Source organism: Bos grunniens, chromosome 11 (genome assembly GCF_055505025.1).
Source record: "Bos grunniens cultivar Pamir isolate PY7600 chromosome 11, Bosgru_T2T1.0, whole genome shotgun sequence".
Lineage (NCBI taxonomy): Eukaryota > Metazoa > Chordata > Mammalia > Artiodactyla > Bovidae > Bos > Bos grunniens.
Genome location: NC_141175.1, coordinates 40,084,024 through 40,110,183, shown reverse-complemented (window position 1 = coordinate 40,110,183; position 26,160 = coordinate 40,084,024). Strand labels below are relative to the sequence as shown.

Genomic DNA, 26,160 nt, shown 5'->3' with positions numbered 1-26,160 from the left:
AACAGAACCAGATATGGAACAATGAACTGGTTCAAAATTGGTAAAGAAGTATGACAAGGCTGACAAGTACATTGTCACCCTGCTTATTTAACTTATCTCTAATTGTTTTTAAGGTCTCTTTTTCTGTGGTTTTGAAACAATGTATCTAAGAATGGAATTTCTTCTAATGCTTTGGATTTTGGGGGCTCCCTAAATTCCATAACTTGCCTTTAATCTGGTCTAGGACATTCTCTGAAAAGCTTTGACTTTTGATTCGTTTTCTATAACTCTTTGCTTCATCAAACCTTCTCCAGACCTTCTTTTGAGTTCCCTAATTTTCTCTTCAATTATGTCTATTTATCCATTCTAATTTCTACATCTCATTTTTAGTCCTGAACTCTGCCTTGACATTATTTTCTCTTATTCTTTTGTCATACATACATAATTGTCTTATTCCCACATTGCTTCTGATACTTCCAATTTCTGCAACCTTTGAAGGTTTGATTTTGCCATTTGTAATTTCTTCTCTTGCATGTTTGTGATTTTGGATTTGAGCTTGTTTCTTGGAATACTAGTGGGAATGCTTTGTGGTTTGTGGTAAAGCACACTCCTCCAGCAAGGATTTGGAGTTGCTTCCTGGGACTCCATCAACTCGGAATCACTGTGAAAGAAACTCAGTTTGAGGCTTTTTAGGACATACGGGTACGGCAAACTTCTACACAAAGCCTACGTGGAGATTAGCTGTGGTAAGAATTCCCATGGGATTCTCATGGCAGATTTCTCTCTCATCCACAACCCTCAGTTGAGGCCTGCATTTTCTTCACAATAACTCTGACAATTTTATTTCCTAATTTACTCTTTTACCAAACATGTCATTTTCCATTTTGGTTGATTTCCCACCTTTCTCCAACCCATGGCTTAGTTTCCCATCTCCCATATGCAACCCATTAAAACTGAACGATGTAGTCAGCAAGATATTAACCAATGCCCCCCTCTCCTAGTCTAACTATCAGCTTCAGTATTTGTCTTACCTTTTGTGTCTTAGAATTCCTTTTTTTCTTCTTCTTAACAACTAATTTAACTATATAAAGGAAATGTGGGTTTTTTGGACTTTTATACAGCATTAAAATTTGTCCTAGGAAGTTCCTCAGGTCATCTAATCTACCATATTGTCAGAAATTCTTGCTGGTATCTTTTTCACATATAGGCCCCTAGCTTAAGTACAAGAATGGGTGGGAGGAAGAGGTTTAAGGAGAGAAGCAAAAGGTTCTGGCAAATATCACAACTACCTGAGTGCTGGGTGAGAGCTAAGGAAGCACAAAACAGGTAATGGAAGAGAAAATGTACGTATTTGTAAGTAAGTATCTGCATGCATGTATTTATATAATAGAACTATGGACTTTTATACAAATAAGGGACTTAGTAGCAATGTATACTGTTTTTCCTTGAGAGAGAGAGATATATATATATTTATATAATTAATCAACTTTTCTCCTTTCTCCTTCCAATTATTCCACTTAAGACTATATAAGACTTTTATAACAAGGAGGATTGTTTTTACAGATAAAGAAAAACATCACACAGAGATGGACAGAGAAATTCACGAAATGTATCTCTTCCTGGGAAGAAGTTGAGAACATCTTTATTTCAACAGGGATAGTTGCTGCATATCAGGCAGAATCATGATATTCTTTTTGTTTTCTGGAAACTTAAATATGGATACAAGGGTAAGTAAAGACACCGTGTATTCCAAAGGGTGAACTGTGATGGACAACATCTGTTGAATATTCTATATATACTATACCCACCCTTCTAAATTCTCCCTCCTACTGGATACTTGTACACAGATATCCCATTCGATTTCTCCAGTGAGAATCATTTGAACACAATTTGGAAGGAAAAAGAAAAGGACAAATAATATTCTCCAATGGCAATTGCAAACAGACTAATGAGCATCAGACAGCTAATGCGGGACTTGCCATTATCTTCCAAGCATCTTTCCGAGAACTCACCCCAGTGCTATGGACAACTGAGATCACCAACAGAAGTCCCCTGCAATTCCTGCAGATTTGTTTCCTCCCTGATCTGCATTTCTCAGACCTAATGCCTGTGTAAACCCAATTCTCATATTAAATCCTTTCTTACTGGAAATGCCAGTAGTGATTTATGATTTCTTGACCAAACTTTAATTGAGCAAGCAAAGACATTGAAAGAAAAAATAAGAGGGAAAATGCTATTTAGAGTATAACTTAGGTCAGCCAGTATTTTACTAGCCAACTACTATGGCAGTCATGGGCTCAGGCACAGAGATATATCTTGTTTATGCTGAGCTCATCTATCCTTGGTGGTGGTTCAGTTGTTAAGTCATGTCTGACTCTTGCGACCCCATGGACTGTAGCCTGCCAGGCTCCTCTGTCCATGGGATTTTCCAGGCAAGAATGCTAGAGTGGATTGCCATTTCCTTCTCCAGGGGATCTTCCCAACCCAGGAATCGAACCCGTGTCTCCTGCATTGCAGGCAGATTCTTTACTAACTGAGCTATAAGGGAAGCCCATTTATCCTTAGGTCTTTCTCATATGATTTGTATATCTGGTGTACCCAGTACACTGGATAACATAAGGTAAGATGGACAAGAAAGCAACAGTTGGCTGTTAAACTTTGTAAAGAGATTATCCATTTAAATATTGATCCAATTTTCAGGCATCCTATTTGAGCACAAGCTAAGCCATTATAGATCTTTAATTTTTAAAATATTACCATTAAATATCAGCTCCATCTTCTGATAGGGTGACTATCAACATTCTCAGAGCAGCCCCTATTTTGTTTCAGCATATTAAGCCCAAACAAAGTTGAGAACCATTAACTTCAGAACATCACACTGAAGAGACCAATGTTTAACTAATATAAACATATACAAAGGCAGACTGATAAACAAATGGGAAGAAAGTAACTACAGTTCTATGCAGAGAGCACTTCTCCAATTGTTTACAATCTCCATTTTTTATTCCGTAATTCCATAAGGCAGCTAACTTTTCTCTATCTTGGGGAATCTCAGGAATTTGCAAATAAATTGATATAAACCTGTCTTTTCTGCCAAGATAACAACTCAAAGTATTTAAATTATTAATGTTGTACCAGTAAAGTCAATTCTGCTTTCAGAGACCAGTATATTTTTCCACTTCACTTAAAGCACAAAAAGAGACAATCTATATGAATAAGTTTTAAAATTGTTTCTTTCAAAGAAAGAAATGCTTTGAAATTCAGTAACACACGATTCCAAGTTAATAACCAAGAACTTCAGACAGAAAACCTACAAAGATCTCCCACAGTTCCTTGGTTTTTCCACAGCAGCGGTAAAAGTAAATTAAGAATAAAATCAATATTGGATTTACAATTTTATTCAAAGGTTGAATACAAAACAGAAAGAGATAAAATTCAAAGCAAATATACTCAGTATTTCAAAACAATTCTACACACAAAGCAAATAGGGGGAAAAAACCCCACCAAAAGCCCCCATAAATCACACTAGCTAGATACATTCAAGTCTAACACAGAAAGAAACTTGAATTTAATGCAATTTTGCTTACCTAGAAACTGGTTTTTATTGTCTCAGACTATTTTCCATCCCAGTGTGGGGCATTCTTTGAAGACAAAGTTTTCTAATGAGTCCATCTCACATTGAACTTGCCATAGTAAAACATCCTTGACTGTTGCCACACTGGCTTTTCCTAATGCCAACAACAGTGTCACCTCAAAGGGGCTGTTTGCAGAAACTGTAGTGATGCTGACAAATCTAGACCTTTGAAGCTTGGCTATTGCATGACAATCTAAAATTAATGGAAATCAACATTTGGGTCTCACAAATTAAGAACACATTAGTTAAGAACACGTGATCATTTGCCTTTTCGGTACAATGGATCTAGAACTCTCAATGAGTATTTACTTATATTACAAGCTTTGGGAATTTTGGCCATTTTCCTTCGAAGACCACACAGTATTTATCTCCATTTCAAAACATACAAAGCTGAGTGACAGAGGCAAAAATTAACCCCTAAAGATCCCCCGGGTGTACAATTGCTGTGAGTTCCACAATATAACTTACTTGCATTGTTGGAAATAATGCAATACTCACTACCCAACAGAAATTAAAAACATATGAAACCATGCCAATTGCTTTCCTCCTAACAGTAAAAGTTTTTTACTTTTTATAAACATATATAAAGGCAGATTGATAAATGAATGGGAAGGAAATAGCTATCATTTTATCCAGAGAGCACTTCTCCAATTGCTTACAAGCTCCACTTTTTATTCCATATTTCAATTACATATCCATGCTCCATATTCAAATATTTTTTGAAATACGGAAAAGGAAATGTGGCTGCATAACAGCATTCTTTATGAAAAAATACATGTGTGAACTTTGGTGTTTGAGTCAATGAATCATGTTAATATGAAGATCACAAACGTGTCTTTTCAACTGTGGGAAAAATCTCCTGTATACATGCTAACCAAAAAGACAGTAATAAATTTTGTCTGGTTAAATGACCTATAACCTGGCAACTTTTCTTATATTATTACAAGATTAGTTTTGATCTCTGGGATGCTTGTTAAAGCTAGCTAATAAAGCTTCTACGTCATTTTTTGAAGTGAGATAGAACAGTTTAACCATGGATAATGAGAGAAACTTAATAAAGACTTCTTTCACTCATCCAAAAAATTAAAGAACTTATTTTTCCTTAAATCCACTCCAATGAAAAGTGGCCTCGTAATTTCTAGGGAAATTATTTCTTGGCCTTTAAAAGTACTCAGTAAATACTTACTGATAGTGAATTGAAGAGGATTTAAAGAAAACTTTTCACTAGAAGTAAAGCTAAATTTTATGTAAAAAATGTGGCCTGTGGAAAAAATGATTCATGCTGGTGTGGCAGCCCTGGGCTTTGCTGCAGAGCAACACAGAGCAAAAGAGAGATGAAAGATTGGGCTCAATTCTATGGGAAGGCAACACAGCATATCCATTCATTCAAACCACGCTGGGCATAACTCTGTCTCCTGCAAAACACAGCAAGTGCTGTAAGCACTAGGGACAGAGATTTTTAGCTTGCTGTTTATCAAAGGATCCTGTAAAAGGACTCTTTGTTCTACAATTAATAGACTGCCAGATATGACAGAAACTTTAGATTTGGAGTATATGTTATTTTACTATTCACCCATCCTAAACACCCTTCTTTTGCAACTATCAACAACTTAAAGTTGCTGATCACTGTATACCCTGTAAATGTGCTGGAAACACACAAGTCTAAAAGACTTGAGTAAGTATAATATTTACAGAGCATAACATCAGAAAAAGTAGAGCCTTTGTTTTATCTAATGATCCTTTTTAAAGTAATTGGGAAGTTGGAGTGAAGACATGACTTTTGAATATAATGTAATATTTCTTCTTTTTAAAAGCAACAGTGATGAATAAACTTTTAGCATCAAAAATGTTTACTGACAACTAAACATTGGCTACAATCTTAGTACAATACAATATTTAACACAACAACAAACATGTATATACTTCAAATATTGGCAAACTGCTTAAAAATGTAATTCGCAGCAAGATTTGGGTAACTTATTCACAGTTCAGAAATAGTCATTAGACTGAGAAGACATGAGGAAGAAATGACTAAGTGGCTCAGTAAACTAAACATTCATCTTAAAGAACAGAAAACTGAAACAAAGCCAGGATGACTCTAAAACTTCCAGCTCAAAAGAAATATAACTTAAACAAATATGAAAAGTTTTATTTAAGCAAAAAAAAAAAAAATTTCTACTGCAGAACAGTTTTAAAAGGCTAACAGGATCATTTTTATATTCATTCTGAAAACTAGTATAGTAAGAAAGGTAATTTAAGATTTCTTAAAAAGTTCTCATTAGCCATTATTTATCGTATATTCCATAACATTGATATCAAGTTATTACAGACTCACAAGTTAATATGGCATAACTTGACAGTTTTGCTAGTTAACTATGATTTTATTTTAACTGCGGATACTATCAGTTCAAAGCTAGTACTATCCATCCTATTGGTTATCATCACAGATCTAAAGAGAGTTAAATTCGTCAAGCTAGAGAAACACTGTCATATTAACAATCTTTAAATACTCCGGGAAAAAATGATTTAATTGTTACAATTTTTAACTTGAGGCTCTAACACAAGAAAACAAAGTAATCTGAAATACATTTTCACAGGTAAAACACTACCTGGTATTCCAATATAAAAAAAAATCTATTAAATATGTGGATATAACACTTTTTTATCTACCTTTACCATTCCCTTCAATTTCTTTGGCCTTCATAAATTCAATGTGAGCTGTGATTTCTTTTTAAATAAACACTTTCAATGACATTGTTCTCTTTAGAAAAATCACTTAAGCTGTAGCATATAATAATTAACCTCAGTCTTTCCCTTTTACTGCTATAGTATATAGCCTAATTAGAAAGAGAGAGAGAGACAAAGGAAACTGAACCCAAAGGACTTCTTAAAATATGTTTGCTGAAGTCAACATTTCAGATAGTTTTCCCTCTTTCAAGAGTTACTAGAAATATGTCAAAGGAATATAACCAAGGAGCTAAAGGGGTTCCTTTCCTCTCATCCTCATAATTAACTCAGGTCAAGAGATCTGTATTCAAAAGGTTAAAACAGTATCATCTCAGAAACATCTTTCTAAGAACCTTAAAGAAAATCTTTATTAGCTCTCTAACCAACAGTCTCACCTACGTGTCACCTGTGTCAGTTCCCTTTTAGTTGTGTTGCTTGTTTTCACCTTGTATCTAACAACTGCTGTTCCTTACAGTACTACAGACACATGGATTTATAGCCTGTGGTAACAGTTAACTCTGCAAAAGGCACTTCACCTCTTAGGAACATGATATACACCAAAACCTGAACCATCATTTCAATGAACAAATTCACTCCCAACATTTAAAAGCTCAACTCCATTTTTCCACTCTCTCACCCTGTACCTTCCAATGATCCTAGTCTCCAGGAGCGGTAAGTACACAAGGAGACAAGTGGACTTTAAACAGGATGTATTTTTCAGTTTCTGGCACAGTGACTTTCACATAATACACTGTTGACAGAGTTATAACAAGCCAAAGACAGTTAACATTAACTTTCCTTCAACTATTTATTCCTATGGCATAGGTGATTTAAACAGACGGAAGAGCTGACTGATGTCAAAGTAACAATCATTTACTGTGCCACGTGTCAGATGCTAACATGATCCTTGGCCTAAAAAGGATTCATGGCCTGGGTAAAGAGTACTAAGTTATACAAAAGTGAATTTAATTTTAAATGTATTACAAGAAAGAATTTCTTATATGAAGGACTCCTTTTGTAGAATATCTTTCCCCCAAAATGATTTTCTTATACTTATTACATTGGTTTTATCTGAGCATCCACACTTACTAGCAGTTTGCCTCATTACATTATTTTGTGTTCATAATTCATAAAAGCATCTAAAAATCACTACATTAAACAGTGTAGGGAGCAAGAAAAAGGGGTAGGGAAGAAAAACGATGTTTGTTTGGAAAATACCACTTCTTTTTTTCTTACTACTGGTTTTTGAGATTTGATTTAGAACTTATCCTAGCTTGAAGTGTATCTGTGTGTGTCTGTGAGAGAAAGACACACACACACACACACACAAACACACACACACAAAGAGGGAGAGGAAACAGACTGAAAACTAATGACTGACTTCACATATCAGTTTCACTTAGAAAGCTAATCTGAACTTCAGAAATGCTACAAATCCATACAAATCATGTGCATAAAAATGCTAAAATAACATAGTTAAGGATGACACTACACACAGACTAAAACTAGCAGGCCTACACAAAATAATATTACAAACAATTAAAATAGATAAATTTATACCTGCAGTAGCTATATAATGACATGAATAATAATCCTATTTTAAAAACAGGTTTCTAGTCTCAATCTAAGAGTCTTTCTGAATTACCTCAAAATATGCCAGTGCTTTCTCTAACGCTAACACAAGGCAGAATTCTATGCTTCTCTGACAACAGCTACTAGAAGTTCAAACACAGAAAATGGGAAAGGCTCAGCTAACTTTATTAGGCTAATTACCTTTGCAATTTAAAAATGAAAACTTTTGAAGGAAAAGGACTTAACCAAAACATAAACACACTGCCCTGTGATGCCCAAGATGTTGCTAGAAAGCTCCGTGAAGAAATTATTATTCACAACTTTTTGGGTGTCAAACTAGTATTCTACTCTAAATTTTTTAATCTAAGTTGTTAAGTTTCCATTTCTGACACTAGCCAGCTAAAGGCACCTCAATATCCCTTTTATATTTATATTTTCTTCATTCCTAAGTATATTTCAGGGGTAAAACACAGAATATTCAGAGAGAAAAATACCTAGAAAGTAATACTAAAAATTTTATATAATCCTTCACTACTATCACTGTAAAGCTGATAGCTTTTTCTAATTTTAGCCCATCATATACATTTAGCCAAATTTTAGTCAAAAGACTTGCAAATCTTCCAAATAACTGCAAGGAGTTTCCAAATTGGCATGCAGGTACTAGAGTTTGATTCAACAAAGCAGTAAAGGGAAGTTAAAATTAACTGTAAGGAATTCTTCTCTGGGACAAAACTGAAGAGAATTCTGAACATCAGTATTTGACATATTTGATAGCAACTCTCTGTGGTGATTTCAAAGAACAAGATAGAATGTCCTTCAGCAGTAATTTTTAAAAAGAAACTACAGATACAAGGAAACCAAAACCATTTTTAGGAGATTAAAAAAAAAAAACAAGAAGTAGGATATCCAACTTATCTGTATCCCATCTTCAAATTTAATATCATATTGTCAGCTGTTCAAAGCAGCTCAGATTTAAAGTCTGTGCTATGAAATTGCACAAGCATTCTCTGTTAAGAGCTGGAGAAAACCAATGCACTACTATACTTCTTAGCTTCCTAAGAAACCTTGATCTACAGATAACAGGCAATAAATCTGAGAGACTAAGATTAACTCAGAAATCCCATGAAGAAGTTTTCAGTTTTTAAGTTTCATAGACTGATTTAAAAACAAACAATAAATTTCAAAATAATCATGGCATTTTTTCTTTATAACTTAGCAAAACCTTAATTAAATATCCAAGTACACTGTCACCGGCTTTAAATATTCCAATTAAACACACTTTCATTGGCCTGAATGAAATGTCAATGTATGCTGAAACAAATGCCAATTATTTTAATAACACACAATCCTTTCAGTTTGAAGTGGAGGGTCCCAAAATCCAACTCTCAGCATCCTTTAAAGAAAATGAGAGCTAAATCTCTCTGATACCGATACCAACATAGATTCCACTATTCAAACTCCCCCACAAATCACTGGAAAAATATGAGGTAATTTCACAAAAATCACAAATTGAATGGAATAATTATAACTGATATATAAATAAGGATTTACTAAAAAAGGCTTAAAGGGGTGATATCTTAAATCAAGTTTTAAATACAAAGGTGTCTTGTGTTGCTTAATCGCCCAGTTTCAGATGCTCCTTATTCTACGGTTACAGATTTGGCAAGATTCCGAGGGAAATCAACCTGCAAAAAAAAAAAAGTAAGATTTGAGAGATGATACAAACTGGGGTGGCAGTTGCCATCAACAAATTATTTTTGCTTATACAAACATAAGAACAGGGACTGTCCTGGTGGTCCAGGGGCTAAGACTCTGCACTCCCAATGTAGGGGGCTGGGTTTGATCCCTGCTCGAGGACTATATGCTGCATGCCAACTGATTTGCCATCTGCATGCCAACTGAGAGTTCACATGCTGCAACAGAAGATCCTGCATGCCACAACTAAGAGCTGGTACAGCCAAATAAATGACCAAAGAAACCCCATGAAAATAGAAAACAACTTGTTCATTAACCATCTTTACTAGAGACTACAAAGAATTCGATTAGAAATATAGTGATATAATGCATCTTAAAACGACCTGAAATCAATTCAGAACAAGAATTCCAAAGGACCCAGTTCAGCACATGGAAAACTTCTGTGGTCCTCTATGAGCTGGCATCCCTCTCCCGGGACACTAGAAATGTATAAGAGTGCGATGTTTTTGTTTGTTTTTCAGCATTCACTGTCTGTATATTTATTTTTTTATACAAAACACAATAGAAGGATACATTTTAGTAAATTTTTAGCTATATGTGATTTTGGAATAGATTCTTTAGATTAACCAAAAGTTGAGCAGAAGGAGCCCTTTTGACTTGAATCTATATTAAAATCTTTTAAATACAGATTAATCCATTTTTCTGCCCTCAGAAAATGTGGAACAGTAAGTACAATTGGACCCTCAAGATTAAAGCTCAGAGGCAGTGATGCAGTCCTAACAGAAAAATAATAGTGACTGCCACAGAGACTGTTAAGAGTAGAATGTTTTGATTGTCACTGTGGTTGTCACAATGAATGAGGGACTAGGAATGCTGAGAGTCCTTCAATGTGTGAGGAAGTCCCAAAGAATTTCCAAGAGCTACCCCACTGAGAAACACAGAAAGAAAACAGGTGGAGAGTCCCCAGGGAGGTAATCTCCCCTGATGGAGCTTATGTCCAAAACTCCTTCAGGTTCGATGGGTGTGAAAATGTCAGGATGTAACTGACAAAACTGGGCCATGGAACTACAACAGGTGACAGATGTATGTATGATGGAATTATCAAATTCTATTGCTAAAAATTTGGAAGGAAACTCAATTTCCACAGTGGTCCGTCACTTACATCATAACCTCTCAGCACAGCCAGGTGGAAGGCCAGCAGCTGTAAAGGGATCACGCTGAGAATGCCCTGCAGGCAGTCCACTGAGTGGGGCACCTTGATTGTTCTTTTTGTGTTCTTAATGGTCTCAGTGTCTTCCTTGTCACAGATCACCACAGGCCGTCCCTGGGAAAGAGATCACAGGCACGATCACTGGTTAAGTAAAGGCAGGGCTGTAACACGTGAACATGCATGTTTTGCACTGCTCAATTCAATGTGGCCTCATTGACATCAGTTCAGTCGCTCAGTCGTGTCTTGACTCTGTGCGACCCTATGGACTGCAGCACGCCAGGCCTCCCTGTCCATCACCAACTCCTGGAGTTCACTCAGACTCATGTTCATTGAGTCGGTGATGCCATCCAACCATCTCATCCTCTGTCGTGCCCTTCTCCTCCCACTTCAATCTTTCCCAACATCAGGGTCTTTTCAAATGAGTCAGCTCTTCGCATAAGGTGGCCAAAGTATTGGTGTTTCAGCTTCAACTTCAGTCCTTTCAATGAATATTCAGGACTGATTTCCTTTAGATGGACTGGTTGGATTTCATTATATTCCAACTCTCACATCCATACATGACTACTGGAAAAACCACAGCCTTGACTAGATGGACATTTGTTGGCAAAGTAATGTCTCTGCTTTTTAACATGCTAAGTTCATCATAACTTTTCTTCCAAGGAGTAAGCGTCTTTTAATTTCATGGCTGCAGTCACCATCTGCAGTGATTTTGGAGCCAAAAAAACTAGTCTGTCACTGTTTCCCCATCTATCTGCCATTCAGTGATGGGACTGGATGCCATGATCTTAGTTTTCTGAATGTTGAGCTCTAAGCCAACTTTTTTACTCTTCTCTTTCACTTTCATCAAGAGGCTCTTTAGTTCTTCACTTTCTGCCATAAGGTGGTGTCATCTGCATATCTGAGGTTATTGATATTTCTCCCAGCATTCTTGATTCCAGCTTGTGCTTCCTCCAGCCCAGAGTTTCTCATGATGTACTCTGCATATAAGTTAAATAAGCAGGGTGACAATGTACAGCCTTGACATACTCCTTTCCCGATTTGGAACCAGTCTGTTGTTCCATGTCCAGTTCTAACTGTTGCTTACTGACCTGCATACAGATTTCTCAAGAGGCAGGTCAGGTGGTCTGGTATTCCCATCTCTTTCAGAATTTTCCACACTGATTTAAACTTATTTAAGCTTATTTAAACTCACAATCCCATGTGGTAAGTCTCATGCATAAGTCAAGGAAATAGAAGCTCTGTGGTAGTGGTCCCCAATCTTTTTGGCACCATGGACTAGTTTTGTGGAAGACAATTTTTCCACAGACCTGGGTGGGTGGGGGGAGGGTTGGGATGGTTTCAGGATGATTCTCGTAATGCAACCAAGATCCCTTGCACGTGCAGCCTGTGTCCTCACAGTAGCCCCCGACTTACCTGCCTAGCAACCACTTGCTGTAGAGCATTCTGACACTTGGCGTAGGTGTGATCTCTCATGATGATCATGATGACAGGCATCAACTTATCCACCAAAGCCAGAGGGCCATGTTTCAACTCACCAGCAAGGATACCTTCAGAGTGCATGTAAGTGATTTCTTTGATTTTCTAAGAGGAAAGAACTAGATTAGTCTTCAGTCTGTTTTTCAAAAACCCATTCTTACATAAATATTACACAAGATATCTGCTGTTGGAAATCCCTGTCTTATTTATCAGACAGTATTAAAGGATCTGTGATGTACAAACAGAGCTAATACATTTACTGATCATTATTTCTATAATGTTAACAAGCAGCTGGGAATTTTAGAGCTCCAAAAGGACTTTTTGAAGATTTTAGGTTATCACAAGTGTACTCGTATTTCTTTGTAACTGTTTTCCTAATTGTTTCATATTTCACCTCAAATCTCACACCTAGAGAATATATTATTTATTTTATTCACATGTGGACAAAACATTAACCCAAGTTACTTTCTAAACCCAAGTTCTCATGCTGAAGTGTACTTCCTTGATTTTCAATTTCTGAATTAAGTATTCTGTTATACTTTCTCAAGGTAAACAAATCAGAATGTGTAAATATAAAGGCACTTTTGTCAAAGTTCCATCTATTTCATTCAGTCTGAAAATATGACTATGTGCCAGGTTCATGAGTCAACAGACTACAACTGGAAATGAGAAGACTTACCAGGGCCCCTTCAAGACAAGTAGCATAATGATAGCCACGGCCCATTATCAAGACTGACTTTTGGTGATAAAGTTCTGTTGCCAGTTTCTGAATTTCATCATCCATGCTCAAAACTTCCTTAATCAAATCTGTTAAGAAGTAATATTAGCAAAATCTATGAAACAAGGACAATATACTAAACAATATAATAATAACATATGGGTCAGTTCAGTCGCTCAGTCATGTCCGACTCTTTGCGACCCCATGAATTGCAGCATGCCAGGACTCCTGTCTATCACCAACTCCCAGAGTTCACCCAAACTCTTGTCCATCAAGTTGGTGACGCCATCCAGCCATCTCATCCTCTGTCGTCCCCTTCTCCTCCTACCCCCAAATCCTCCCAGCGTCAGAGTCTTTTCCAATGAGTCAACTCTTCACATGAGGTGGCCAAAGTACTGGAGTTTCAGCTTTAGCATCATTCCTTCCAAAGAAATCCCAGGGATGATCTCCTTCAGAATGCACTGGTTGGATCTCCTTGCAGTCCAAGGGACTCTCAAGAGTCTTCTCCAACACCACAGTTCAAAAGCATCAATTCTTCAGCGCTCAGCTTTCTTCACAGTCCAACTCTCACATCCATACATGACCACTGGAAAAACCATAGCCTTGACTAGATGGACCTTTGTTGGCAAAGTAATGTCTCTGTTTTTGAATATGCTATCTAGGTTGGTCATAACTTTCCTTCTAAGGAGTAAGCGTCTTTTAATTTCATGGCTGCAATCACCATCTGCAGTGATTTTGGAGCCCAAAAAAGTAAAGTCTGACACTGTTTCCACATCTTTTTCCCATGAAGTGATGGGACCAGATGCCATAATCTTTGTTTCCTGAATGTTGAGCTTTAAGCCAACTTTTTCACTCTCCTCTTTCACTTTCATCAAGATGCTTTTTAGTTCCTCTTCACTTTCTGCCATAAGGGTGGTGTCATCTGCATATCTGAGGTTATTGATATTTCTCCCAGCAATCTTGATTCCAGCTTGTGCTTCTTCCAGCCCATACGGGTAACAATCGGTAAAACACCAATGTTTCTAATCTTCTGTGCTATCAGTGCGGGGTTTTTAAATGAACAGGTACAAAGTAAAAAGATACTACTGACTAAATAGGTACAAGCCACAGCTTCACCCATCCCCCACTCCCTCAGACAATAACTACTGTGTGTGTAAGGGTCTTCATACCAGGCAGCCGCTTCAATCCAAGCATGATCTCTTTGCGTCTCTCCTGCATGGAGATCCTGTCATCACACATCATAAGAGCAAACATCACAAGAGATACAAACTGGCTGGTGTATGCCTGAAAGAGCACAAGAATGCGCAGAATTAGCTGCACTGCATTTTAAGAACTTGGAATTAACTTAAAAAAAAAAAAAAAAGATGAAAATAAACAAAAAATTTCCACTGAGGTTACAGGATTGTGAATATCTTAAAGACCTGCAATCACAGTGCCCAGACCCTCTTCATTCCTGTTAGCTGTACATGAATATGAGATATGCCTATTTTACCACATTCTTTGCAATGTGGAGAATTATCCTTTTAACAAACTTTTACCAGACAGCTGGACAATAGACTCTCACTACTACTTCATCATACAGCCCTTGAATTCAAAAAATTAAGATTTTTCATGTTAGTCAGTCATTTTATCTATTGAAAATTAATTTCATTATTCTTCACTTGCTTTTTTTTTGACTTGGTTTATTTTCTTTTCAGTTGGTCTTGAAAGATCTCGTTAAATTTCAAATACATTTTCCCAGTTTAGGCTAATCTTTTATAATAGTGTGTATTGACACAAAAGTTTTAATTTTTTAACTTTAGGTCATACTTTCTAGCATAAACAGTCCTTCCACCCTAACATCAATTAAGTATTATTAAATATTCTTAATTCTGTTGGTTCCATTGTCCCTTTCTGCTTTTTTCCTTAGACACTTCCTGTAGCCTAAGTTCTCTGATATACTAGAGCTATGTCACAGAATACAGATCCTGCCTCACATTTTTAGTTTATTTACAAAACAATCGTCCCATCCAGAAACATGGTTTCTATCAATTTGTTAGGAATTTAAAAGTCTAGAAAGTTATATGTTGTTGTTGTTTAGTTGCTTAGTCATGTCTGACTTTTGCAACCCCGGGGACTGTAGCCCACACCAAAGCTTCTCTGTCCATGGGATTACCCAGGCAAGAATACTGGAGTGGGTTGCCATTTCCTACTCCAGGGGATCTTCCCGACCCAGGGATCGAACTCGCATCTCCTGCACTGGCAGGTGGATTCTTCACCACTGAGCCACAGCGAAGCCCATTTAAAAAAAAAAAAAAAAAGTTATATAGTTTTCATCTGTTTGACAAACATTTATGAATATCTTACACATTTCTTGGTAGAGTTATTTTTAAGTATTTTAAGTATTTTTATAGCTTCCCTGATGGCTCAGATGGTAAAGAATCTGCACGCAATGCAGGAGACCTGGGTTTGATCCCTGGGTTGGAAAGATCCCCTGGAGAAGGAAATGGCAACCCACTCCAGTACTTGCCTGGAGAATCCCATGGACAGAGGAGCCTGGCAGGCTACAGTCCATGGGGTTACAAAGAGTCAGACATGACTGAGTGACTAACACATAGTTGTTAAAAAATAGAATCCCCTCTCCAAACACACACACCCATACATTTCTAAGTAGCCACTGTCAGCTTACAGAGAAAGACTTCTGTATATTTTAAAACTTATTTTTATTGAAGTAATACTTAATGTATCATATTACGTAAGCTACAGGAGTACAAAATAGTGATTCATAATTTTTCAAGATTATAGTTGATTTATAGTTATTATAAAATACTGGATATAGTTCCTATATTATACTTTGTGGCATATTTTACACATAATAGCTTGTACCTTTTCATTCTCTACCTCTATATTGCTCCTCTCCTCTTCCCCGTTCCCACTAGTAACTACTAGATCTCTAAATCTGTGACTCGGCTTCTTTTTTGTTATACTCACTAGTTTGCTGTATTTTTTAGATTCCTATATTTTTAGATTCCACATATAGGTGACACAATATATTATTTATCTTTGATTTATTTCATTTAGCATAATATCCTCCAAGTCCACTCATGTTATTTCAAATGGCAAAATTTCATTCATTTTTAATGGCTAAGTAGTATGCCACTGTGTGTGTGGGTGTGTGTGTGTATAGGTGAATGGATAAAAAAGAAGTGATTCATATACATATCTGTTTTATCCATTCATCTGTTGATGGACACTTAGGTTACTTTCATAAGTTGGCAACTGTAAATAATGCTGTTATGAACACTGGGGTCCATGTATTTTTTTGAATTAGTATTTTTTATTTTCTTTGGATATATACTCAGAAGAGAAGTTGCTGGATCATCTGATAATTGTCTTTAATTTTTTGAAGATTCTCCATACTGTTTTCCACAGTGACTGTATCAATTTACATTCCTACCAACAAAGTATGAGGATTCTCTTTTCTCTATATCCTCATCAACATTCGTTATTTGTGCCCTTTTTGATGATAGCCATTCTGATAAGTATGAGCTGATTATTTTTGATATTAGTCCTTCATTGGTCATATCATTTGCAAATATTTTTCCTATTAAGCAGGTTGTCTTTTTGTTTTGCTGATGGTTTCCTTTACTGTGCAAAAGCTTTTAAGTATAATTAGGTCCCATTTATTTACTTGTGCTTTTGTTTCCATTATTTTAAAAGGATACAAAAAAAAGTTACTGCAATGTAAGTCAAAGAGTGTTCTACTAGGTTTGCTTCTAGAAATTTTATGATTTCTGGTCTCACTTTTAAGTCTTTCTTTAATCCACTTTTAGTTTAGTTTTGTTTATGGTGTTAGAGAACATTCTAACTCCATTCTAACTCCATTGCATGTAACTGTCTTGTTTCCCCAGTACCACTTATTGAAGAGATTGACTTTACTGTATATTCTTGCTTCCTTTGTCATAGGTTAATTGAACTTAAGTGCATGGGTTTATTTCTGGGCTCGCTATTCCATTCCATTGATCTAAGTGTCTGTTTTTGTACCAGTACCATATTGTTTGATTACTATAGCTTTGTAGCATAGTTTGATGTCAGGGAGCATGAATCCTCCAGCTCTGTTCTTCTTTCTCAAGACTGTTTTATCTATTCAAGGTCTTTCGTGTTTTTACACAAATTTTTAAATTACTTGCTCTAGTTCTGTGAAAAACAGCATTGGTATTTTGATAGGCTCTGCATTCAATCTCGGAGAAGGCAATGGCACCCCACTCCAGTACTCTTGCCTGGAAAATCCCATGGATGGAGGAGCCTGGTAGGCTGTAGTCCATGGGGTCGCTAAGAGTCAGACACGATTGAGCGACTTCCCTTTCGCTTTTCACTTTCATGCATTGGAGAAGGAAATGGCAACCCACTCCAGTGTTCTTGCCTGAAGAATCCCAGGGACGGGGAAGCCTGGTGGGCTTCCGTCTATGGGGTCGCACAGAGTCGGACACGACTGAAGTGACTTAGCAGCAGCAGCATTCAATCTGTAGATTGCTTTGGGCAGTTGTTCATTTTAGCAATATTAATTCTTCTAATCCAAGAACACAATGTATTTCCATCCACTTGTGTAATCTTCAATTTTTTCATCACTGTGTTATAGTTTTCAGAGTACAGGTCTTTTCCCCTCCTTAGGTATATTTATTTCTAGGCATCTTATTCTTTTTGAAGCAATGGTAAACGGGATTATTCCCTTAATTTCTTTTCCTGATAGCTAATAGTTAGTGTTTGGAAATGCAACAGATTTCTGTGTATTAGTTTTGTACTCTGCAACTTTGCTAAATTCACTGATGAGCTCTAGCGGTTTTCTAGTGACATCCTTAGGATAGTCTATGTATAATATGTCATCTGCAAACAGTGACAGTCTTACTTCTTTCCAATTTATAGTCCTTTTATTTCTTTTTCTGGTTTGATTGCTATGAATAGGGTCTCAATAATGTGATGAATAAAAATGGTGATAGCAGGCATCTTTGTCTCTTCCTGATCTTAGAGGAAATGCCTTCAGTTTTGCACCATTGAGTATATTGTTATCTATGGGTTTCTCACATATGATCTCTATTATGTTGAGGTGGAGAAGGAAATGGCAACCCACTCCAGTGTTCTTGCCTGGAGAATCCCAGGGACAGCAGAGCCTGGTGGGCTGCCGTCTATGGGGTCACGCAGTCTCGGACATGACTGATGCAACTTAGCAGCAGCAGCAGCAGAGTCTGTCTATGCCCACTTTCCAAAGAGCATTTTCATAAACGGATACTGAATTTCATCAAAAGCTTTTTTTGCATCTACTGAGATGATATCGTTTTTATTCTTCAATTTGTTAATGTGGTGTATCACACTGATTGACTTGCAGATACTGAAAAATCTTTGCCTCCTTGGGGTAAACCCAACGGATCCTGGTGTAAGATTCTTTTAACGTATTATTGAATTTGCTTAGCTAGTATCTTGTTGATTTTTTTGTCTATGTTCTTCAGTGATAATTGGCCTGGAGCTTTTAGTGAATCCAAGAAAAATTAAACTAAGACTAAACTGTCATAATACTATATTTTCAGGGAGTCATTTTTTTAAAGAAATTGAAGTACATACTATAAAGAGATGCTTATTTTCCTATACAAGATCCAACTACCGGGGGAAACTGGGTGAAGAGTACCTGGACTTCTCTATTATCTTTGCAACTTCCTATAAATCTATAGTTATTTCAAAACAAAAAGATTTTAGAAAATGACTTGCCAAAAAAAAACAAACTACTGACATTAAAAAAAAAACATGGCAAATGAAGCAACTGACAAACAACTAATCTCAAAAATATACAAGCAATTCCTATAGCTCAATTCCAGAAAAATAAATGACCCAATCAAAAAATGGGCCAAAGAACTAAATAGACATTTCTCCAAAGAAGATATACAGATGGCTAACAAACACATGAAAAGATGCTCAACCTCACTCATTATCAGAGAAATGCAAATCAAAACCACTATGAGGTACCATTTCATGCCAGTCAGAATGGCTGCCATCCAAAAGTTTACAAGCAATAAATGCTGGAGAGGATGTGGAGAAAAGGGAACCCTCTTACACTGTTGGTGGGAATGCAAACTAGTACAGCCACTATGGAGAACAGTGTGGAGATTCCTTCAAAAACTGGAAATAGAACTGCCTTATGACCCAGCAATCCCACTGCTGGGCATACACACTGAGGAAACCAGAATTGAAAGAGACACGTGTACCCCAATGTTCATCGCAGCACTGTTTATAATAGCCAGGACATGGAAGCAACCTAGATGTCCATCAGCAGATGAATGGATAAGAAAGCTGTGGTACATATACACAATGGAGTATTACTCAGCCATTAAAAAGATTACACTTGAATCAGTTCTAATGAAGTGGATGACACTGGAGCCTATTATACAGAGTGAAATACACCAGAAAGAAAAACACCAATACAGTATACTAACGCATATATATGGAATTTAGAAAGATGGTAACAATAACCCTGTATACGAGACAGCAGAAGAGACACTGTTGTATAGAACAGTCTTATGGACTCTGTGGAAGAGGGAGAGGGTGGGATGATTTGGGAGAATGGCATTGAAACATGTATAATATCATATATGAAACAAGTCGCCAGTCCAGGTTCAATGCTCGATACTGGATGCTTGGGGCTGGTGCACTGGGACAACCCAGAGGGATGGTATGGGAAGGGAGGAGGGAGGAGGGTTCAGGATGGGGAACACATGTATACCTGTGGTGGATTCATTTTGATATATGGCAAAACCAATACAATATTGTAAAGTTAAAAAATAAAATTAAATTTAAAAAAATAAAAATAACTAAAAAATTAAAATTAAAAAAAATGAATAAATTTCAAAGCTTCATATTAAATGCAAGAAGCCAGATACAAAAGACATGTATTATTACAATTCCATTTATAAGAAATTTCTATAAAATTAAATATGAAGTAATATAGCAAGAGAAAGTAATACTTGCCTGAAGCTGAGGCTGAGGGGTAGAAGTGGAAATTGACTAGGCACAAAGGAACTTTTTCAAGTAATTAAGTCTTCTAAAATTAGGCTATGGTGATAAACAGCCAAATCTACTAAAAGTATAACTTAAAATTTGTGAATACTCTGATATGAAAATTATACCTCAGTAAAGCTTTAGAAAAAAGTTAACAGCAGAATCTAAGTGATGGGTATAGAGGTGTTAAATGCAAAATTCTTTTAATTCTGCTAATAAGTTTGAAAATTATAATAAAACACTGAGGAAAATTATCTTTTCATGAATGACAGAATTAGAAATTCAAAAATAAATTATTTCTCCTGGCAGTTCATAGTTAACAAAGATTCAATAAAAAGATAAATCAACAGCTCCTGTTCACTGCTATGATCCCACATCCCACACATGCCATGCTGAAGCCCTTGATTCAAATGTGTCTGAATGAAGGGTCTGGGATTCTAACCCCTGATCAAAAGCTGTCGGTCTGGACACTTTCCAAGAATCCACAAACTGCTGCTGAGGGAGGCTGTTTATTCATTCAGGTAACAGAAACCCAAGAACAAATATCCTACATGTTTTAATTACCACATGGAGAAAATTCAGACTTCAGTTTTCTGTTAACTATAGTGTTAGCAATATCGAAGTAACCAAGAAACAAAAACCTCACTTGGAGTGTTTACTTGAAAATTGGAATGTTTACTTGAAAATTGTAACTTTTCCACAAAAAAAACTCTCCATGGGGTTCTTTAAATGAAAAAAAGAATCCAAATGTTATTTGTATATGTTAACATCATACTATACACATCTTTAACATAAATCCACCAATACCTAAGCATCTTATTCAACAATCAGCAATAAATATTAGATTAAGCAGAACAATAGACAAGAAACTGAAATTTTGAAGTCACAAAGAATAATACATGTGTGGAGAACATTTCCTGCATTTATACAACTTCCTAAGATTCCTATTTTTATTACTAGTACTAAAATTATGCATATCCTAATTTCAAAGAGCAAAGTAGTCTCACTAGGCCTCAACAAAAATAAAGGTGCTTTTAAATCTCCACAAATGTATGGTATATTTAAAGAAAAAACAGATAGTGTCATATATTACTCTTTTTTTTAATATCACCAAGTTTTATACTAAAAGTGTATTTCTCTTTACAAACCTTCAAAGGTAGTGTGCATATTTTGGCACATTTATCAGGACAGTATAAATACGTAAATAAAGACGTCAAAAATTATTAGAATTAAACTGGATGCTTCTGTTATTTTTCTAATTCCCTACTATACTCAAAGAAGAAGCTGTTATACTTACCACACATCCTACCCCCAGGGCAGGAGTAATATAAATGCTGAATGGAGAGACCCCGCAGAGACTCAGGCAAAATGAACTTACATTATATACCTTTGTCCCTTTTAAGCTCTTAAGATGAGCATGAGGAAGGGAGATGACAAGTGTTTTTATCTATTTTTGACCCTTAAGTCTTAGGATAATTACAATGACTAGTTAACTATATGAACTGTACAACTGCTAAGAAATGAAATAGAAGATACAGATTAGTCTATTTCACCAACACTATGATTAAATTATCACATGAGAATTAAGTCAAGAACTTACTTTTGTGCTGGCTACACCAATCTCAGGCCCAGCATTGATATGAACTCCACAGTCTGTCTCTCTCGATATGGAACTGCCGACTGTGTTTGTGATCCCCACAGTTAAAGCTCCTCTCTCCTTACAGTACCGAAGTCCCATCAAGGTATCTGCTGTCTCTCCTGGATATAAAAGAAGACAATAGTAACAGACAGAGCAGTGAACATTTGCTCTTCCACAGATGCAAAAACAGAAAACTGACAACTCTTTCAACAATATCATTTGCTTTATTATTTTTCAGGCATACACCAAAGTGATTCAGTTATATATATGTTTTTCAGATTCTTGTTCATTATGGGTTATTATAAGATATTGAATATAGCTCCCTGTGCTTGTTTATCTATTTTATATATAGTAGTATATATCTGTTAATCCCCATTCCCAATTCATCCCTCCCCCGCCTTCCCCCTCATTTGTTTTAAATAAAATTTAAAACATGTACTTAAAAGGATAAAATTATAAAGCTTTTAATAACAGGATCCTACTTCTTAGGATCTCCTTTTCTTCTTTGTCTTTAAAACTTCAGCTCTTTTGAGTGTAAAATGTGTTGCCTTTATCAACTCATTAACATAATATCAAAATAAATCTGTTATTTGTCAAGCTACCAGCAAATACTAGTTTATCTTTAAATATCAGTTTTGCTGATATATGCTGTAGTTGTTAGAAAGAATGACTTTCCTTTTAAGTCTTTAAAATTAGCATACCTGACTGACTAATGAAAAAGCAAACATCATCTCGAAAAACTGGGGTGTTTCTATCTAGGAAGTCACTGGCAAGCTCCACCATAACAGGCAACTCAGTCAGTTCTTCCAGAACTTGACGTGTCTGCAGAGGAAAAAGATGCCTTGATCAGACAACTGTACTTCAAATACTCTTTTTCACTGGAATACTTTAGACTCAATGTATAGTTTTCACTTTTTCTGATTATAAAAATGATACGTAAGCAATGTTAGAAAATACAAACCACAAAGATTAAAGCATTAAAAAAAAAAAACACAACAAAATCCCACCACCCAGGAGATAAGCACTGTTAACATTTCAGCACAAGTCTCTTTAGACAATAATAAATGCATGTGTTCTTATAAGCAAATACACCCACACATATAAAATGTTTTGAGTAGTGGAAAAAGCACTGTTCTGAGTTAGCTTGCATATTAACTCTACCTTCCCAATTCCTAAGTTTTAAATGACAATTCATATAATACCAGATCAGTAAGAGATTTCAAATGAGACAACAGATGCAGAAATACCAAATGAAAAATTAAACACTTCAAAATACTATGTATTCATTAAGAATGCATTTTCTCAAAAAGTCAATACACTTCAGAAATCTTATTTAAGAAAGCTCACTATTTTCAAACTCTGCAGTATGGAGGGTAGAGTAGGCAGTAGATAACTAGATAGGATTAATTCAATGACACTTTTGTATCCTAAACCACACTGGAATTACTTTTTTTTTGCAGGGGTGGGGGAGAGCTGCAGTGGTGCAGCATGCGGCATCTTCGTGCTCTGACCAGGGATCAAACTTGTGCCCCCAGCAGTGGAAGCCTGGAGTTATAACCAATGAACTATCAGGGAAATCCCACCACACGAGATTTTTAATATTTGTATGCAGGTCAGGAAGCAACAGTTAGAACTGGATATGGAACAACAGACTGGTTGCAAATAGGAAAAGGAGTACATCAAGGCTGTATATTGTCACCCTGCTTATTTAATTTATATGCAGAGTACATCATGAGAAACGCTGGACTGGAAGAAGCACAAGCTGGAATCAAGATTGCCGGGAGAAATATCAATAACCTCAGATATGCAGATGACACCACCCTTATGGCAGAAAGTGAAGAGGAACTCAAAAGCCTCTTGATGACAGTGAAAGTGGAGAGTGAAAAAGTTGGCTTAAAGCTCAACATTCAGGAAACAAAGATCATGGCATCCGGTCCCATCACTTCATGGGAAATAGATGGGGAAACAGTGGAAACAGTGTCAGACTTTATTTTTTTCGGCTCCAAAATCACTGCAGATGGTGACTGCAGCCATGAAATTAAAAGACGCTTACTCCTTGGAAGGAAAGTTATGACCAACCTAGATAGCATACTGAAAAGCAGAGGCATTACTTTGCCAACAAAGGTTCGTCTGGTCAAGGCTATGGTTTTTCTTGTGGTCATGTATGGATGTGAGAGTTGGACTGTGAAGAAGGCTGAACGCCGAAGAATTGATGCTTTTGAACTGTGGTGTTGGAGAAGACTCTTGAGAGTCCCTTGGACTGCAAGGAGATCCAACCAGTCCATTCTGAAGGAGATCAGCCCTGGGATTTCTTTGGAAGGAATGATGCTAAAGCTGAAACTCCAGTACTTTGGCCTCCTCATGCGAAGAGTTGACTCATTGGAAAATACTCTGATGCTGGGAGGGATTGGGGGCAGGAGGAGAAGGGGACGACAGAGGATGAGATGGCTGGATGGCATCACTGACTCGATGGACGTGAGTCTGAGTGAACTCCGGGAGTTGGTGATGGACAGGGAGGCCTGGCGTGCTGTGATTCACGGGGTCTCAAAGAGTCGGACACGACTGAGTGACTGAACTGAGCTGAACTGAACTGAACTGAAGAGTCTCCAAAAAACCAAACAAACCAAAAGAAGACCATACATCTTTTCAAATCAGAGAATTCTAACACAGCATATATATAATTTATGCCCCACAATACAGGCTTAGCATTAGATGAAACATTTAATCAATTTTTAATTTCTGAATAGAGGGTTCATTCAGTAACAGATCTAAGCCACCACTAATTAACCAATCCCTTAATTTACACTAATGTCTTTAGTTCATTCTTTTTATTTCTAATGCTCAAAACAATTACTTACTTACAACTCTTCCCTTCAAAACTGCACAGATTTTCCTTTTTAGGACCATGTAATTTAGGGGAAGTAGGGAAGGAGGGAGAAGAGAGAGAACAAAGCCTACTGAGAGGCAAGGGCTGGTTTACTCACTCATCAAATGAATGGTTCCCACGATTGTAGATAAGTAATATTTATGCCCCAGCAAATTAAAAAATTACTGTCATGAACTTTGGAAATCAATCCTAAAGCAGAAACTGAGTGGGTAAGGGTTTTTTGTACTTATAGAAATTGGTATCAATAGCACATAACCTGTCTCTTTACAGTGTAACTACATGTGGATCTGATCTATTGGACTGAAAGACTGTTAAAGTCCCATATTTCCATACTGAGAACCAACACACATCTTTGATACAGAATTTCAGCTTCCAAAATCAACAGTCAAGTCTATCAAAAAAGAAGACGTTCTTTCTCTGCAGAAATGTGCTTACTAGGTAAAATCCTGTTAAGGTTCACTTGCCCCATCCCCCTGTTTGAGGTAAGTGAACAATGACACACAAAACCCAGGAACTGCTCTAACAGAAGCAGGCATGCGGTGTGAACCACAAGGCCAGGAGGGCACAAGAACTTGCCACTCTTTGCCTTTTGTTAAGTCAGTTGCAGGCAGTCCACCTGTATATCTAAGGACCTTTCTAAAGTAGATGATCCATTGATAAGTAATTCCAAGTAGCTATTAAAATTCCTTTCCTCAACCTTCTTGATTTTTGTCATCAAAACATGAAAACATGATGTTTTAACAATAACAACAAAAAAAAATAGTTTTACATGCTATGTTACTGGAGGTACTATTTGTCTGCAGATATTTTCTAATAACCAAAATAACACAGTTAAAATTTTAAGAAGCCACTTACTGCTACACCAGCATGGTAACTTGTTCCACAAGCAATAAGAATCAAACGCCGACACCTCTGGATCTCCTTAATGTGATCCTTCAAACCGCCCAAATTCACTGAAAAGAAAGTTTGTGGACATAATTATTTAGGAAAGAACCATATGAAACAGGTAATCACTTTCCAAGAGTGTCCACTGCCTCTCTGGGAAAACAACACTGCTGTTCATATTCCTCTTAGGAAACACAGTTCTCTCTAGTTTTTAAAGTAAATTAAATAAGTCAGAATGTAACTGATCACCCCAAACTTGTAATTAACCTTCCTCACTGCACAAACATGCCTACACAACTACAGTATTTACCACAACCTACCCTGATTGGTCATTTTTACATTCCTCTCTTCAGATTAAAAGTTCTCTTAAAGGCAAAAACGGTAAGAACACAGACAATAGATCAGCAGATGTTAGTGCCTGGAGATGTGGAAAGAGCTGACTAAAAGGGCCATGGGGAAATTTTTAAGAAGGATCTTTGCTAACTCTTGACTGTTGTACAGGTTGTTTAGGATTATGACCATGTTGTAAGAGGTTGTAAAAACTCACTGAATTATAATTAAGAACAGTCAAGTTTTATTATATAATTATCTCTAAGTCTATCTGGAAAAAAAAATTATCTTATGTTCATTTCTACTACGTGCCCAGAACAGTGCTCTGAACACAATATATACCACACCCCTCTCAGTCTTTCCCATCTCAGTAAATGCCAACCAC

At 36.6% G+C, this 26,160-nt stretch overlaps 1 protein-coding gene across 4 annotated transcripts in view; it reads right to left on the bottom strand.

Annotated features, from left to right (window-relative positions):
• Window positions 1–3,361: 3,361 nt before the first annotated feature.
• Window positions 3,362–26,160, bottom strand: part of GFPT1 (glutamine--fructose-6-phosphate transaminase 1) — a 64,544-nt gene continuing 41,745 nt past the window's right edge. For all 4 annotated transcript variants that reach the window (XM_086326250.1, XM_086326251.1, XM_086326248.1 and 1 more), the window contains 8 exons: window positions 25,416–25,513; window positions 22,375–22,495; window positions 21,635–21,792; window positions 14,181–14,295; window positions 12,973–13,100; window positions 12,231–12,398; window positions 10,770–10,931; window positions 3,362–9,597 (listed from right to left, as the gene is read on the bottom strand). In XM_086326250.1, coding sequence (XP_086182376.1) covers window positions 9,553–9,597; window positions 10,770–10,931; window positions 12,231–12,398; window positions 12,973–13,100; window positions 14,181–14,295; window positions 21,635–21,792; window positions 22,375–22,495; window positions 25,416–25,513 — 995 coding nt within the window. In that variant the 3' untranslated portion in view covers window positions 3,362–9,552. The remainder of the gene's footprint in view (window positions 9,598–10,769; window positions 10,932–12,230; window positions 12,399–12,972; window positions 13,101–14,180; window positions 14,296–21,634; window positions 21,793–22,374; window positions 22,496–25,415; window positions 25,514–26,160) is intronic.